At 42.3% G+C, this 17,500-nt stretch overlaps 1 protein-coding gene across 1 annotated transcript in view; it reads right to left on the bottom strand.

Moving 5' to 3' along the window:
• Nucleotides 1-853: 853 nt before the first annotated feature.
• Nucleotides 854-17,500, bottom strand: part of fat4 (FAT atypical cadherin 4) — a 101,858-nt gene continuing 85,211 nt past the window's right edge. The window contains exons 12-17 of the mRNA XM_085469840.1: nt 13,265-13,350; nt 11,499-11,678; nt 10,917-11,041; nt 8,703-8,920; nt 6,824-7,085; nt 854-4,044 (exon numbers count right to left, since the gene is read on the bottom strand). Of these exons, the coding sequence (XP_085325966.1) occupies nt 2,135-4,044; nt 6,824-7,085; nt 8,703-8,920; nt 10,917-11,041; nt 11,499-11,678; nt 13,265-13,350 (2,781 nt within the window). The 3' untranslated portion in view covers nt 854-2,134. The remainder of the gene's footprint in view (nt 4,045-6,823; nt 7,086-8,702; nt 8,921-10,916; nt 11,042-11,498; nt 11,679-13,264; nt 13,351-17,500) is intronic.

Raw genomic sequence — 17,500 nt, 5'->3', positions numbered from 1 at the left:
CACCCCTCCCAAAAAGACACGCGCACACATCACGTCACAAAACCAACCCCCAAGAAAATCAAGAAGACAGATCCATGTCAGTTTTCATGAGTGTTTTACGTCCTTGTGCACTGTAGAACAATGTTCCCTTTAGGTATACAAGCTTCTTCTGCTTACCTATAGAGAGGATGGTGGGGGGACTTTGCTCCTGAAGTTGCCTCTGCCCGATGTCTCAGAGCCCCCACCGTCACACCAGAGAAGACACTGTGAGGTTTATTTGAATTCATCTCCCACTCACTCGTCCCACTACCTAACCAACTCCTCATTATCATTGTTTTATTATCTCAGCATTGTAGTGGTAGAGCCTTTTCAAAGAGGCTTTGGTCAACAGATTTCTCTGCAAGACCGAGCCCTTCGCGGTATATTACCCAGATTCAGGCTGTCACTCTTCACGGGGTTCATGGCTCCCTGCCTTTTCTCTCATGGCCTCTCTCCCCTCGATGATGGAGCAGATAAGCATGTTGCATGCCGAATCACTGAGCTATGACAAAAAAAAAAGAGCCTTTCTGCTCAATAAGACAGATGTAAATAATTGTTGAAAGCAATATAGGGCCCTGCGTCGTGGAGTCCGCTTGATGTTTTGTTTGGCTGCGAGTGAGGTGGCTCAGTTTCGTTCAGGTCCTGAATTGCCTTTTCAAATGTTTAGTTGAGACTCTGCACAAATGAAAAACTGCACAGACTGAGGCAAAAATACATAACTTACCACCCGAATGATTTGGGAAGGGGTGTAATCTGAGCATGAAGGTGGCTATTTTTAAAAACTGCCAACGCATACATGCATCTAAATGAAAGGAGGGGAAAAAGAGAAACAAAGCACATTTAAATAAATACTTTTTTTATTCTGTTATTGGCTTTTTACAGGTACAAAGCATACAGCATGTTATAGTTTTATCAAAAGTGGAAAATACTGATGTTACATTTGTAACAAATGTAAAAAATAAGTCTTCAATCTTACTTTCCCCGAAAGTAAGAACATACATTTCAGCATATGAAAATATTCATAAAAACACAGCTTAAGTAATTTAAGTTAATAAACAGTACAAAAATGTAGAAACCATACATGTCAAAATAATGAACAGGGACGCCAACATCAAGACAAATGACTCCATGATTGCTCATGAATTTAAAAAAAAATGTACACAAGTTCATAGTGTTTTAGTTGGGGTCATGTTTACAGGATTCATACATCATCATCATCATCATCGTTGCCTGAAAACACTTGGCTTGTCTGACAATGTGGTTTTGTGACTAACGACACCCTCACCATCATCCCTCCTGAAAAATCTCCTCTCTTCCTGAACTTGGGCCCAAAAACCAGAATAGTTCTGTCCCGTACTGAAATCCTCAAATGTCTGTAAGGCAGGGGGCTTGATTAAATCTCACTTTTGGAGCGTTTAGCCAGTCCTCTCTAAGAAAACACACCAGGGCAGGCAGACGGACAGACAGAGGGATCATAACATCGGTGGGGTCTGCAATACCGTGCGAGCAAAGCAATGTTCATACTTTTACACTGAGGGCTGTGTCCCGTCACCTACAGGTGCAGTTAGATCAAACACACATGCTTCCTTTTAAGTAAATTAGAAAAATGATCCTAAAAAGACAGAAACTGGGAGATTTCTCTTGCTCTATGGAATTCTCTTCCTGTGAGTTTTTAAATTATCTACGCTCTTATCTCTCCGCTGCGAATGTGACAGAAGGTTCAGGAAAGGAGAAGCAGTATTGGTAATAAAGAACAGAAGTGTTTAATCAAGATAATGTGAATGGAGTTTTGCAGTCACCAAATTGAATTCAGACATGGACTTCTTTCTTCAGTGTCAGTGGATATGTTGTAATGAGGCCTCAGAGAGATGAATGCACGAATGTACAGTCTGAACCTAGAAAAGACTGGTAAACCATTCCAAGGTGGCTCATGATGAAATCTGTTCTTTTACAGGTGCCATTTTTCTGCCTTACTGCATTAAAAGTCGTCTTATTATTTTGAGTTATGCAAAAAACATGAAGTCCAATGTTCTCTGGAAATGTACAGTCTTCTTCTTCTTTTTTTTTTTTAAATTGGAGAACGACACCATATTGTACAACATTGTAATAAATAGTCTCATACATATTGCTCAGCTTCTCCTTCATTAAGAATGGTCACTGAGCCATCTCCACTGTTCATTTCAATGTCTTTTGCTGCCGCATTCTCGGGAAGCAAGGCTAAGTCCTTGAACACATCTACATAATGCCCAAAGCCAGGGCCCCAGTTCAACAGATTGTCCCAGTTGAAGCCACCGGCTTGCTGACCCAGTTTGTGGGGTAGGGTGTAGTGCTGGTCAGTAGAGGGCATCTGGGCAACGCCAGGCCCTCCTTCTGCCCTCCGACTCGAGTAACGCCTCTGTTTAAGCCTCCCGCCGTAGTCCTCGTCGTCAGCGTCTGACTCGTTGACTTGCGAGAGCTTGGGGACCCGGGAGCTGTAGGACACAGGCTTCTCCCGGTCATACTCCATCTCTGAGCAGGTGAAGGAGTCATGTGAGTCACTTTCTGAAGAGGACTCTGGGGCAGGAATGCCATCAGCGGGGTTACGAACCCTTGACAGCGGCCTGCGGCAGTCCTCCTCTGAACTGGAGCGCCCGTGGTCAGCGCTACAGATGCTGGGGTTGCGTGGACGTGGAGTGTTAAGCCGCTCCACTTCCTCGATGGACAGCCCCACAGGAGGCCCCGTCTCCAACGGGATCTGCTCGATCGGCTGCTTCAGCCGACTGCCGGGCCTCGAGGTGTGGCCGTGGCCGGCCATGGTTTGTGGACTCTTGCTGCGCCTCCCCAACCGGGTGGCGTAGTTGAACATGGGTGGCGGTTGGCACATATCATTGTGCAGATCCAGCGGGCTGCCCTCACGACGAGCCAGGTTGAGTTCTCTGGTGGGAGTGTTTCGGTAGAAGGAGGAGGGCTTTGTGAACGGGGCTGGAGAGTGTCTGGAGAGAGGGTTTGGAGTAGGACAGGCTGAGTGGGAATGGCTGAGGGGGGTGGATCTCAGTGCTTGGGTGTACTGGGGCTGGTAGGTGTAGCTTGTTGCTCCGAGAGGTAAGGGAGATTGCCTGGCGAAGCCCAGCGGGCTGTGTCTCTGGATGGAAAACTTGGGCGTGTGACTGCGAAACTGCTTGTAGTGTTGGATGATGTCAGCATCCGAAGGAGCAATACTGCTGGCATTGTCTATATCATAATGTTCAATATCTGCCTCTGGGGCATTGCAGGGGGCACAGGGAGCACTGGGGACCGTCTCGTTGTTGTGAGGAATGTCTGTTTCATCATAGATCAGGTAAGGGTTTTCCCTCTCAATGATGTCTGGTTTGGGGTTCCCTTCCGGTTGCTTCCGTACAGTCATGTCATCTCCATATGGTGGGATGTTATCTGGGTCGTCGAATGCTACATTCTCGCTACCCTTCTTCTTTTTCTTCTTCTTCTTCTCCTTGGGTTTCTTTTCCTTGGGTTCCTTTGGCACTTTGGTCTTGTTGCGGTCCTTGCAATGGTTGCACAGGATCAGGCTGAGCACCACCAAGGCAAGGACAGTGGCACAGCTGCCAACAATAGCTGGCACCGCCCAGATGGGAAGGACCATTGTCTCTGATGTGGGACTGGGGCTGCAGACAAATCCACCATTATTCGCCGTGTTGCACACGGTACCCTGAGGGCACTCGACTCCCAGACAGGCCACCAGGGTCTCACAAGTCTTGCCTGTGTAGAGCTCGGAGCATACACAAGTGAAACCAGAGTGGGGGTCCGGCACGCAGCTGCCTTGGTTCTGGCAGGGATTAGAGGCACAGTCGCCAGGCGGGACACACTGGTATGTGTACCACTGGTTGACGCACATGAGGCCATCCCAGCATGGATTGCTCTCACACAGGTCGGGACCTCTGCAGCCTATTTTGACGGATGAACTGGTCTTGGTTAAAGTGACGAGGCTGTGCTCTCCCATAAATGGCAGGTTCTCTCTGTTGTACTTCACGTAGGCCAAGCAGCCGTCAAAACCTGTGGACAAAAAGAAGAAAAGAAAGGGCTCAGATAACAAGAAACAGCCAACAGCAGCTAACAGGGACATTACAGTGGCCTGAAGGGGAATTGCTTCTGACTGCCACCAGACCGAATGTTTTTTTTCAAAACGTCTGCTGAAGCTGGATTGCTTCCTCATAAATACCAGGAACTGGCAACTATAATAAGAGCTGAAGGAATTTTGTTTAGATGGGTAATTGGTTCAAGCTTAGGATAAAAAGATTTTCATCATGGAAAGCACCTCCTCCAATGAAAAAATAGAAAAATCATATTCTAAAAACTGGCAGAATAAATCACTGGTCAATTTAAGAGAAGAAATATGAAATATTTTCTAACAGAGAATCCATCGTCAGAGGCATTATAGCTTCAAGACATCCATCTGGGTTGGATGAACGTCTCTGTGTCTAATTTAATCTCTTGCTTTGTGTGTTGCCTAACAGTGCTACCTCACCGGTGCAATTACATTTTTATTGAATTTATCCCAGTGCAGATTAAATCCATTTGTGTCTTTTCATTAGCCCTCAGAAAGCGAGTACACAGCGCTACACAAATGCTCAGATACACACTGAGTTAGGGGGTGGGTTCACAAACAGTCTGCCACAGATCTGCGTGCTGAGGATATGTTTGTTTTGAAGTATGCCCCAGTCTTTGTGTAAAAGAGGTTGACAAATCATCCAAATTGCTCATTTTTACCATATTAGTCCATAGTATTAGGTTAGTTTTTCCCTCCCCTGAAACCCTGAAATTTACTGTGCTGCATTACCTCCTCCTGGAAACCCTCTCTTTCACCTTTTCCAAACTGTTCTTAACTCATGCTCGAGGACATCTGATCTGTGATTTAAATCTAAACTAAGAAAAGAGTCGATGAGGCTTCACAGACAGACGCTCCAAGGCGAAGTCAGATTAAATTATAATTAGTTATTTTGTCCATAAATGATACTCTGATAAAGAAACATTTATTTAACTACCGTAAATTCATAACTTTAAATCTTCGCAGTGTCAAATAGAAATAGATTTCAGGCCAGTTACTCAGAGTCTTGTTGGATCGCCACCAAATATGGTCAGCAATTGAAAGAGCAGACTATTAATTCATATGCAGGAGAAAAAAAAATGAGTACTGAATTCATAAAGATTCATGAGCTCACGTGTGCTGTCGCATACTTGTGCTATATGTCCATGCACACGCCTTTAGTCTGCAGAAAAGCTTTCCATAACATGTAAAAACACTGCTAGATGTGTAACTTACGCTGGGTAAAGAGTGAATGAGTTTTTCAAAATCATTAACATGTGTGTGAAACTATTGTTAATTGTATTCCACTTGGACCGTCATGTATCTAAAATTTGATTTTCTTGACTAAATGTGATGAGTTTTTTAAAAAAAAGCCTTTTTAATGAGAAGGAGGAGGAGGAGGAAGAGGAGGCACAGGAGCTGTTCTGACTAAATGCGATTTCTTTAGACACACCAACAGTCTTGTGTCAGGATCTGTAGTGGAATTAAGGAAGGGCAAACTCCCCTCTCTAACTTTTCCCATTCAAATTTGTCCTGTAATTTGGGGGTTCAACTCTGCAACACTACAGTCACAGTACATTAAAGTGAGCTCTTAGCAGCCAGTTACAAGAAAATCTGGCAAACGGATGGTGTGTTTCACCGTCCCACTCTGCCACCAGTTCTGCAGCGTCAAGTCATAGCAACAGTGTGTAGTGTAGTTTTCTGACAGTGGCAGCAGTATGTGTTGTTTAACTAGTGATTATAGGCAGCAAACCCTGTATATTGATAAATAAAACTTATATGGAAGAAAACTTATTGTATGTCTTCCATTTTTAACCTTTAACTATTTATTCTATATAGATAATATATATGTTACATATAGCCTCTCTACTTCTTAGTCCACTAACTTTGGCTAGTTAAGCTATATTGATTGTTCCAACATGTAGAGAGCAAAAAATACTATGTGTGAGTGACTACTGTTAACCAAAACCTTCTGTTACAAGGAACAACATGCTTTCTCTCGATCAACTTCTGGCAATCATCTTGGTCCTTTTCAAACCCTGGAATTCTGAAGTTATTTTAGGTGTCTGGTCGCAGACAGGGTATGTCATTGTGAAGAAAAGGTTTTATTTTGCATGGAGCTTTTTTCCAAAAGTTTCAGTTTTCCTGCCAATTCCAACTAAATTCTGGAATTAAATAGTGGAAAATCACAGCAACAGTTGTTTTGAGGCAGTTTATATTGTAAGGTAAAGACCCTACAAGAATAGAGAGAAAGCCCCTTGGCGACAGTGGGAAGGAAAAACTCCCTTTTATGAGGAAAAAACCTCAGACAAAAGCAAGCTCAGGGGTGGGTGGCCATCTGCTGAGACTTGGTTGTGGGTGAGGGGAGGGAGACAGGACAAAAAGCATACTGTGGAAAAGGGACAGAGATGAATAATAACTAATGATTAAATGCAAAGTGGTGTAAGTAAGTGAAGAAGAAATACTCAGTGCATCATGGGAAGCCCCCAGCATCCTAAGTCTATTGCAGCATAACTAAGGAACTAAGGAAGGCCTGTTCCAGCCTTAACTATAAGCTTTACCAAAAGGAAAATGTTTTAAGATTAATCTTAATCTTAGAGAGTGTCTGTCTCCCAAATCCAAACTGAAAGCTGGTAAAGATTATATGCAGGAAAATGTACACCCCAAATGCCCATATGTCCACATGTCCATCATTTTTACTCTTCCCCCCAATAAATGACAGGTAACAGCTACACTGTCCAGGCTTACCTGCTCCAGTTTTCTGCTGAGCTGGCCCCGGCCCAATCCCACCAAGCGAAAAGGTTAAAACGCTGAGACCTCCAAAATCCTGTGTGGGATGTTGGATGACCCTGGGTTGGCCGTTGTCCACCTGGAGCACAGTGGCTGAGCCGTTCTTGACCAGCTGTAGCGTGTGCCACTGGCCGTCTGAAACCACTGCGTCTACCACGGTGCGCTCCACCTTCCCCGCAACGCCAGCGTCTGAGATGTAGTGGATGTTGCCGTTCCTCAGCTAAGAGAAGCAAATTTTAGATTTTAGTTATTCGCTCACAGCTCAGAGTGATCAGAGTAAACCGGATCTAGCTGGCTTTGGTAAAAACATGCATATAAACAGTATATAAAAGACATTAACAATCATGTGAATCTGCAAACTGCCATTATTTCTGATGTCAAGCATAAAATAAAAATAGTCTTTGAAGAAAGTCGAGATAAACAGTGGTTAAAACTGCAGTTTTTTAGATTAATGCAATAAGTTATCGTGTCAGTATCAATCATGACCGATGAGAGGAAGTCTTGTCTCAGTCCCCACAAAACTACCACAGCAGTGCTTTCAGACTATGGTCGGAGATCGAAAACAAAAATGCAGCTGGATGCTCATACTATAAATCTTTCTCCCACTGGGACACACTGCAGTCAATCATGTTCTCACAACTTGTGTGTGTAGCTACAGTCACTCAGCCAGAAGATGATCAGAAGCTCAAGCACGACAAATTTAGGGAAAGCGCATATATTCCAACGGCCACAAGAGAAGGCTCTTTACTGAAGAGGGACGACGATTGTGCTTTAAAAAGAAATTAATCAAGCTCGCTTTGGCACGCACAGCAAATTTGTGGCTTACACTGTGTATGGTAATCGCATGTGTTCTCCCGACTTCGATGGAAAAGTAATCCTACCCACCTCCCCCAAAATCAGCAGTGATAAGTCGCTTCCGGAAGAATTGATGTAAAAAGGGAAAAGTGGAAGTCTCCCCAGCCAAAGAATACTAAGAGCTCTCAAGCTGGAAAACCAATCAAGGAGTTTATCTATTAAACATCTTGTTTTTCATTTCTCAGTTTATATAGTTCTCTCTCAACATATGTACACCCACAGTATGTATTCCCCTACTGCTCTTTTGTTTTTAGGTTTCAAAGCACTTATAATACTTTTCTGGACTATTTAGGAAGCCGCAGTGGTGATTTGATGAGCACCAGAAGCTGTTCAGTGGCGGAAAACAAAATCATAAGAGACAAAGCCCGATGCTGAAGTGGGAACGGGTTGATGCTGCTGAGACTGCAGGGTGTCTACATGGAAACTGAAGAGGATGAATGAACGCTCAGGCCTCCTTGGGCAGCTGCCCACGGTCAGGCAAAGGGAGGAGGGTGTACTGAACAGGACGAGAAGAGAGAAAAGACAGACTGGAGTAAAAGAAAGTGGGTGAGAAAGACGGGGTAGATTTCCTAGAATGAAAGTGGAACGTAGCACACACAGAAATATATATTACCTAGACATGGTTAGGATACAAATGTTCAAGGTGTCTTAACAGTGTATCAGGAGCTGTGGCGTAAATACTGTTAGTGATGCAAGATACTGCCTGGTCTACAGCTCTGACATACCAAAAGAAGCTGGTATGTAGATGCTTAAAATATCATCTACATAGTAACTTCATAGATAATCTATGAAACATCAAAGACAGAAGCTTCATTTTACTAGACCTGAGTTGATCCAGGGCTTTAAATTTTAGTGAATAGCCTCCCTTTCTAAGCATAGCTACTTATTTACTGTTCACAAGCATGATTTGGAAAGCTTTTATTGTGAAATTTACTCTTCATTGCCAACTCATTAAACTCACACACAAGGCAACCTTCCTCACCTTAACAGTAGTGTAGTTACTGCTCTCTTGCACATGCAGCAGAGTGCCGGTCTTGCTGCGTGTCCTGAACTTGACCTTCAAGTTGCTGGGACCCATGGGGTCAGAGGTCGTTCCCTGCAGAGACCGTCTCAGCAAGATGTCACGTTTTGGGCCCTGCTTCAGGGTGTAGTCCAGGCGGCCAGTACCATCCAGAGACAGAGCGGTGTCGGCTGTCATGTCTGTGTGAGAAAGACAGAAAATATCTTGTGACTTCACACGAGTTTCGCAGGCGGCTTTTAAACTTCCATTTCCACTCTGCTCCTGGCGGACGGTCAGGTGCAAATGATTTTCCTAATCCGACTGCCATAACCACGAATCGGTCCTTCCATTCTTACCAGCGATTACTGATATCTTCCCATAACATCATCGAGTCAGTTTTCAGAACAGCCCGTGTATCGCTGAGCAAGATAATGATTTCTAATAGAGATTAAGTAGGAAAATAACTGAAATGAAAACTGCAAGCCATCTCATTATTACTTAGTGGGATGGCACGTGAATTTTGTGTGCATGTTAACTATAAACCTGAGGCATTGCTAATTGCATCATTTCATTTCAAGAAGCAACAAGCCTTTTGGCATATTTCATTATTACTATAATGAATATGAGCCCTCTTGCTAATACACAATTAAAAGATTAGCATGTTATCCAGGATAAATAGCCATATGAATGTTAATAAAATACTGATGTGATTATTTCATGAAAGCAGTGTATTTATGAGGATATTTGTATATTTTGGAAAAAGGTAAAAAAGCTCAAAAGTCACTTTTAAGTTTTCTATTTAAAATGTGCTTAGAAATAAGAGCACAGATGAAAATGAAACAGAATTTTAACAAATTATAAGATTTATCAACAGTCACTGAGACTCAGAAAAATTGGTGTTGGTGAGTTTTCTTACTGTCAGAGACTGACTGCAAGTAGTTGCAGTGACCAGTTCCTGCCGAGAGATTGAGCCTGCAACACATTCAACCTCTGCACGAGCACGGCTGGACAGGTGTGGGAGGCAACCTGTGTCTAGACAACTGTAGTCTGACTTGAACTACATTCCATCTGAGACAACTGCCGTCTAATTTACTGATCCAGACAGATTCCCAACATGTTGCAATCAGTCTCAGTCAGTCTGTGCTAATGGGTGCAACTTCTCTGCGATGGGTCTCTTTGCAACAGGGGACTCAACTCGGCTGGTTGTATTCTGGTTCTATTCCCAAATAAGAGCAATGTTGCTGAGCACCTATGTCATTTTGTAGCAAAGTCACCGTTCTGCAGTAACTATCGCTATTTGTAAGATTTTGACCCTGAATGTAAGCAGTTATTGTGAAAGTAGATGGGATTTTTCTTGCTAATTTATCACAGTTAATTGGCATATTATCTTCAAAAAATTTCCACAAAGTTGCAAAATTGCATGTTCAATGCACCAAATCACAATAATTTTGGTTGTGCCGCAAACTCCAACCACTGTTTTCTCTAATAGGACTGTAGCACAAGTCTGTCGTGCCACTTATTATCTGAGGATGAATGTTTCTGTCCCACATTCACAGGGTTCAAAAATGTAAATCTTTACACAATCTGTTCTTTAAATTAAATTAACCAGGGCCCTAGAGTCTACATGACATATTTTATTCACGGCATTTCTTGTTGTTGTTTATTTTTTTTCTTTTCTCTTTCCAGCAAACAATACATATGGCACTAAGAAAGCCTGCTCTGCTCCATGTGTGCTAGAAGAAAATGTCTCTCATCCTTTTTTTCGTGCCAGTAAGCAAACCAGCAGATTTCCCACAAAATCAAACCTGATGGCAAACAGGGAAAAGCTCGCAGTAATGATCTTGTTTGTTTCCAGTAACAATATCAAAGTCTTTGAAAAAAATCTGGTAATAATTATCGGTAACACCGCAAAACACAATGTTGCACCTTACACAGTAGCTATAAGTTTCTGTCAGTTCTCATGTGTCTCAAAGGGTTTTCTGCATTTTTTTAGGTCTCTGATGCAAGTCGAATTTATCTCCTATAAAGTACACAAATGCTTTGAAATGAAGCTCAGAACCCACCGATGTGGTCTATATTAAGCTACATGGTGCAGTATGATGACTCAGGAGGGATAATTCATAAATAATCATGGCAGAATATTCCTAAGTAAGTGCAAACTCAGCAAAAAGAGAGACTTCAAAGACATATACTTACATTTCTCACAGAATTTGCCAGTGAAGCCATCCACACACTGGCATTGTTGCCAAGACCAGTGGTCCACACAGGTGCCCCCATGTCTGCAGGAGCTGGTGGTGCAGGCTCCTTCCAGTCTCGGACATCTACGGACACAATAACACACAAACTGACAATCAGACAGTGAATTTGACAAGTCAGCCACACAGACGGGGGGTCCGCGGAAAAAGGAAACTCCAAAAACAGGAGCAGATGAGCTGTGATTTCTCTTCCCGTGCGGCAATACAAAAAACCCCATAAAGAACCTCAGAGAATTAGCATATTAAAAGATCTGTCCTCGCTTCGCTATTCACGAGGAAGACAGTGAGGAAAAAAATTCTCTGGAATTCTGCAATTGGTTTCCCCCATCAAAAATCTTCCATTTGTACTTCAAAAAAAAAAGAAGACATCTTTTTAAAAACTCCCGAGAGGGTTTGAAAGTGTGAACAGATGTCCCACAGCGAGAGTCAAGGAGGTTAGAGAAGACGGACAGATGGGAAGAAGAAAAAGGAGATGGAGAGAGGCTGGGAGCGGGAGTAAAGGGGGAGAGGTTGGGATGCGGACCTGTCAAGGATGCCATGCGATGCCAGCGCCTGACTGGGCTCCAGCGGGCGGCCGTTGACAGCAAACTCCATGATGCAGCCGACAAAGTCGTGGGTGGCGACCTGACCGCGCCGATGAAGGATGGGTTCTATTGACCTGACGCCTCCCACAGAGAGCCTGTTGGGCTGCACATCGAGGATCCTACAAACACGCACACAGATAGATGAACAGGAGTGCACAAAGACTTAAAATGGATCACGACAGAAAGGAACATATGAGCAGAAACCCAAACGCTAAAAAATGCATTCAAGTATTCAAAGCACACACACAGACACGCACATTTTCACAAGCTTACACAGAAAAACAACGTGGGTCAGCGAGTTTCACAACAATATGGTCCCAAGACCCTTGCAAAATAAACCTTTGCTGATCTCTGTGGCCTTTCCTCATCTGCCAAATCTGTCTCTCACGCATACACACATATAAAATACGCACACACAGCGAAAAACACACAGGAAAACATGCACAGTCTCAAGTTTTCGCCCCACAGGGCCTGGCTCTGTGCAGCAGCACTGGTCATCCAGTAATTTAATGACGGTTTACATCATATATCACATATTTGCAACAGATGACTTCATTCTGACTTTGAGTTATTTGTGTAGAAATATGTAAGAGAAAGGCATTTTAAGCAATTTGCATACAACGGAAGACTTAGACAGTAACACAGGAGTAAAGGTCACAATGCTTTGTCTACAGCATTAAGGAATTTTCACTATAATAAAAAGAATTAAAGGTCAACACTTTAACCAGAATAGCCATAAAAATTTAGAAAAAAAATATAGAAATATTTGTTTGAACAAAAGTAAAGTTTCATTCTTTGCTCTCTACTTTAGAGATTAGCACTTAATAGAACTGGAAGCATCACTGTGAAACTAAAGGTTGAACCTCTGCAATTCATCTCTAAAGTACTGCTTAAAGAAAAACAGTTAAGGCAAGACAAAAATATAAATTGCTGCTTACTGTTATGAAGCTTCCTAACAAAGTTCACTTTGTTCTTATGAATCATCTTGTGGGTCCTTTAACTCACAAAATGTCTAAATTAAGCAAAAGGAAATAAACCATGCTAAGTTTATCCTGAGAAATGGCAGCTGAAACGTAAGCTGTTTTCTCATTTTCAGATGTAAACTTTGACAAGTGTATTGAGAATGTCAGAGGAATACAGTCGAGACCTTGGATGTTGCGTTAGATGTCTTCTCAGTCCTCGAAATACACAGTTTGGTTTACACGAGTGCCTGAGTAGAGCCTCAAGGACACACTTGGACATTAAATGGAATTTGTACTAAGGAGGTGGCAGAGTAATGAGTCTTCTAAGGTAACCTCTAGAAAAGTTGAAAAGTTCAAGGATACAGAACATCTGTGCAAGCTGCTGCACATACAGCAACATTTTAAAGCCATAAAATGTTGGAAAACACGGATCGTCATCCATTGACGAGAAGGACAATATGTGGTTAATTAAACCTCTTGATTATGAAGTGTTGATTCACTGCAGAGCGCAACGCAACAGCTGTAAAATATTAGACAAGTATACAAAACCTTTTGGTTATGTATGACTTTCCATTATTTTTACAGTTGTGAAAAATTATTCATCAAGTTTTCCAGTCCTCAGAAGTGAAACTGTCAACAGCGCTTTCCCATTCACAGTTTCTACGGATCATAGAAACAGCTGTTCAGCGTACTGGGCAATACATGCATATATGTGTTTTTGTGTGTGTGTGCTGCTTTCTTACCAGTCAGTGTGCACTGCCACGTTGCTCACAGCACAGTAGCCTGGTTCCTGGTCATCACCACACAGGTCCACGGTCAGGGATGCAGCCTGCATGATCACAAGAACACACATACTGCTGTCACGTGTGATTCTCTTTAAGAGAAACAGCTGTGAAGCTACACTGACTCACACAATTATTGTTCAGGGAGGAAATTACATTTAAGTAAAAAAATGTTTCTGGAAGAGTGTGGTTGACATAAACACCAACAACATGTGTCACTCACTGTTATTTGTGGTGGGGGTGGGCCATAAAACACTCAGTCAATATCAGTCTATCAGTCACTTTTTCTTTGTTAAGAGTGTTTTTCCAGAATGTGGAAACCCCCCCCCCCGCGCTTTTCATTTGGGGCTTAAACACAGGATGCATTTCAAATTGTTTTTTAGCAAATGTATCTATACTCCTTTTGTTAGTGGTCAGTTTAAAGACAGTCCCATGTAAAAAAGGGACACATGCTAAAAATATGCTCAAAATAGGGCACCAGTGCTAAACCATTTTCTTTGCAGGTTAAATAAAATATTTGAGTAACTAAACTAATTTTATGTTATTAATGGAGCAATTCAATATATTTTGGACTATATCTTCATTAAAATAAAACAAAACAAAAGTCTACAACCTGTGGAAAATTGAGCTAAATTCTTGCCTTCAGCATCCAACAACCACCGACAAGTGGTCAAGGAATACTCATATTCACCTCATAACCAGTGGTTGCCAGGTGGTTGCAGACCAGTCTTTAGGCTTCTGTCACTTGATCCTAAATTGTCGCCATGACTGGCTTCACGTGTCAGCACGACCTCTATAGCCGTAAGCTGTTTAGCTTAGCACAAAACCTGGTACAGACTTATTCTGTCAGAGGGTTATAATATCCAGCTAGCATCATCTTTGAAGTTCAGTACTCAAAAGATTTTCCATTTTGTGCTAAGCTAAGCTGTGTGCTGGTAAAATCATATCCAACTTATATATGAAAGCGGTATTAATTTTCTCTCTGTTATACCAGATGGTGAATAAGTATTTCCAAAAATGTTAAGCTTTTTCTTTCTTCTAAAGATGGCAACAGCTGTTTAATTAAACCCCATATTGTGACAGTGAACGACAGAGGGACAGAGCAACCTGATGGGTGCTATATGCTTATTGTTCAAAGTTTATTGTCACAAGAGAACAAAATCCTCAAACCAATTGTATTTCCTTCCCGATTCCCTGCCTGAAGTATTTAAAGGCAAATTTCTAAACCCTAAAACCCATCAGAATGTGTGAATATAAATAAATATTTTCTCAAGCACCGTTTACTCATGAGTTCTGGCACCATAAGCTGAGGGTTACTTCATTCAGATGAGTTACAGTATATGTTCCTGAACATTTGTGTTCCTAAGTCTTGTTCAGTGGTTAATGTGAGCTTTGTTCACCACAAGCCATGCAGTCACATTATTTTTCTTTATTTCATGAGTGTTCAATGGGAGAGGGGCACAGAAATGCCATACATTACAGCAAGCGTTTCCCGTTTCCCGTTAATGGGACAAAAGCTTTTGGCCAGATGTGGATTATTCTCTTTTCTCCCTCTGTGCTCAGAGAAGAAACGACCCTGCTAGAAAAAAATAATAAAAATGGGCTGGTGAGGAAACTGCCCGGAAAAGTGTGTGAACGTGTTGAAAAACCAGGGCAATCACGCTCCACCTCTCGTGGAGCTTAAGTAAATACGGACCACACTGGCTTGCATCTCTGACACAAATCATCCACAACCCACCGGGCACACACACACACAGAGTTCATTTAGTACACTCGTGTCACACCCGAGTCAGACACACGAACACACATAATCAAATGAGAAAAAACTACAGAGACAAGAACGAGTCGAAGAACAACAGAACGCATTTGTGACTCCGAGGCGCCATAAAGAACATCAGAACCACATAAACATTTTATTAATGTTTTTCCTGTGATCAAAGGCACTGCAGTCATGCTTCTGCATTCACTGTCAACTGTCACGAGCTGTGCAGGAGGAATAATTTCTCAAAAGAAACCTTAGAAATGAAGAGCAAATGCATCCCCCAAAAAATGAGGAGTGTATTTTTCAGCTTGGCTAGCACTGGAGGAAATTTGAAGAAAGCACCACAGGAGATCATTGTTTTCCCCATGACTAATACAATGGGGTGGGGGGTGGGGGGGTGGGACCACAACCTTACTCTCTGTTGTGGTACATGAGCTGAGTAACATTTGTTTTGTGCTTGTTTCTAGGACAAATAACTCACCTAATCCAAAACTTAATGATTTGCTGCTGGTGTTAATCAGCGGCAGTCCTAAACTGTCAAACTGAATTTGAAACATCATTGTCAGAAGATTTGAGTTTGTTCTCACACGATATCACTGTAATTGGTATTAATGTATAATTTAATCCAAATAATGCTTATTATTCTTCTACTCACCACCAAAATGTGATCTAAGAGTACAGAAACACTGCATCTTTGACAAGAATGACTCATCCAAGGTTTTTCCTTTTTTGTATTCTCAAATCTCCATGGAGATTTCTGTTTATAGTTTCAACCACTACTCCTCTTTTTTTCATGCCCTCAAAGATTACTACAAACTCTGCAAAATGAAATTGATCAGCTTTTCAGACTGCAGAGCAGATGGTCCGGCACGGCAACACGAGGACAAGTATGTTGTAGTTGGAGCTGCCAGGCAGGAGGAAGGCAGAAAGACCAGAGACGTTTAATGGATGTAGAGAAGGAGGACGTGCACAAGGCTGTTGTGACACAAAGATATGCCAGGGATAGGGTGAGATGGAGGCAAATCACCCACTGTGGCGACGCCTAAAGAAGTAGTTCTCAAAAACAGCTCTAATCCAGTTGGCCTTTATTAGGTTAAAAAAATAAGCTAAATCTGACACGGATATGGTTCTGTTTGGGAGCTAATGAGTAACAGTTGAGAAATTTCACATTTTACATTAGAAATGACTTTTTCTTTTTCTTTGTTTATGGCACTTGGACCAATAGCTGCAGTGTTAACCACGAATACAGAAGCAAAGAGAAACATGTCAAACTTTATGAAATGCACTTTGATGTTGCATTCAAATGCTTTTGCTAAATACAGTTAATGGTACTGTAGATTATATATTAAAGGACGCGACATTAAGATAAACTCACTTGGAACAAGGCAATATGGCTGTTTGAATTTTGACACCGATGCTTTGGATGCTTTAAAGCTGGAAACAGTTACATCCTTCCTTAAACGCTCCACTGAACCTTTAACTATTAACATTTTCCATTACTGTGGTTTAAAACTGACGTCTTCGTACACTGTAACTCGTTGGACTGAGACAATTTGCCTAACATTTATGGTATTTGACAATTAAAACTAATTCCTGCAGAGATGACAGTAACTGAGATGGTTGCAGTATCTGTGAACTCTCTGCTCCCTCTGATTACTTGGAGCCTTCACGGTGAAGCAGTGCATGACCGTGTCCGTGGTTTGCGTCTGCTTTCGGGATTGGCTCAGAATTTAGGTGCAGGAACGCAGAACAGACCTCAAGCCTGGCCACCGAAATGACCCGTAGCACCTTTTGCAAACACGGTGATCAGGTTCACTTTACACCGCTCAAGGGAGCTGGCACTTCAGGCGTGACACACTCACATTTCTCTCTCATTCTTCAACAGCCCCAACACGACCACCTTCGCATAATATTCACCGGGTACCATTTGCAGACAGAATCACAGCTTTCAACGTGTGCTGTATTCCTTTACACCCGTCACTCTGCACCATCTCAAAACTGACAATTTAACGATTTTACCAGCTTCCTATGAAACTCCCAGTGCACAGTGGGAAATGACAGATTTGAAGTCCAGCAGGAGAGCTACATTATAGAAGGCTTGACAGGGCCTAGCTGGATTTTTTTTCCTCCTCCTGCCTTGCCACTGCATTGCTGGCAGGGAGAAGCCTCTCATTCAGAGCACAGGAGACAGGATTTCAACCTTCATGGCCATTTTGGATCCTGGTATTGTAAATCACAACTAGCAATAAAATATAATTACAAACCATGAAAACCATAAGCTGAGCTACCCGTGGTTTGGGGAAGTTTAATTATCATCTGATGGTGCAAAAAAGAATATAAGGCCAAATTTGGAGTCAGCTTCAGCTATAAAAGCTCAGGACATAAATGCTATTGAATGTGCAGTCCCTTTGCAACTATGCAGCATTTTCTGATTT

This window comes from Copadichromis virginalis, linkage group LG2, assembly GCF_057382275.1.
Source record: "Copadichromis virginalis isolate Kocher_CV1m ecotype Utaka linkage group LG2, C_Virginalis_male_GT1.1, whole genome shotgun sequence".
Classification (NCBI taxonomy): domain Eukaryota; kingdom Metazoa; phylum Chordata; class Actinopteri; order Cichliformes; family Cichlidae; genus Copadichromis; species Copadichromis virginalis.
Note: the sequence above shows the minus strand (reverse complement) of the source record. Positions and strands in the feature narration are given on the sequence as shown.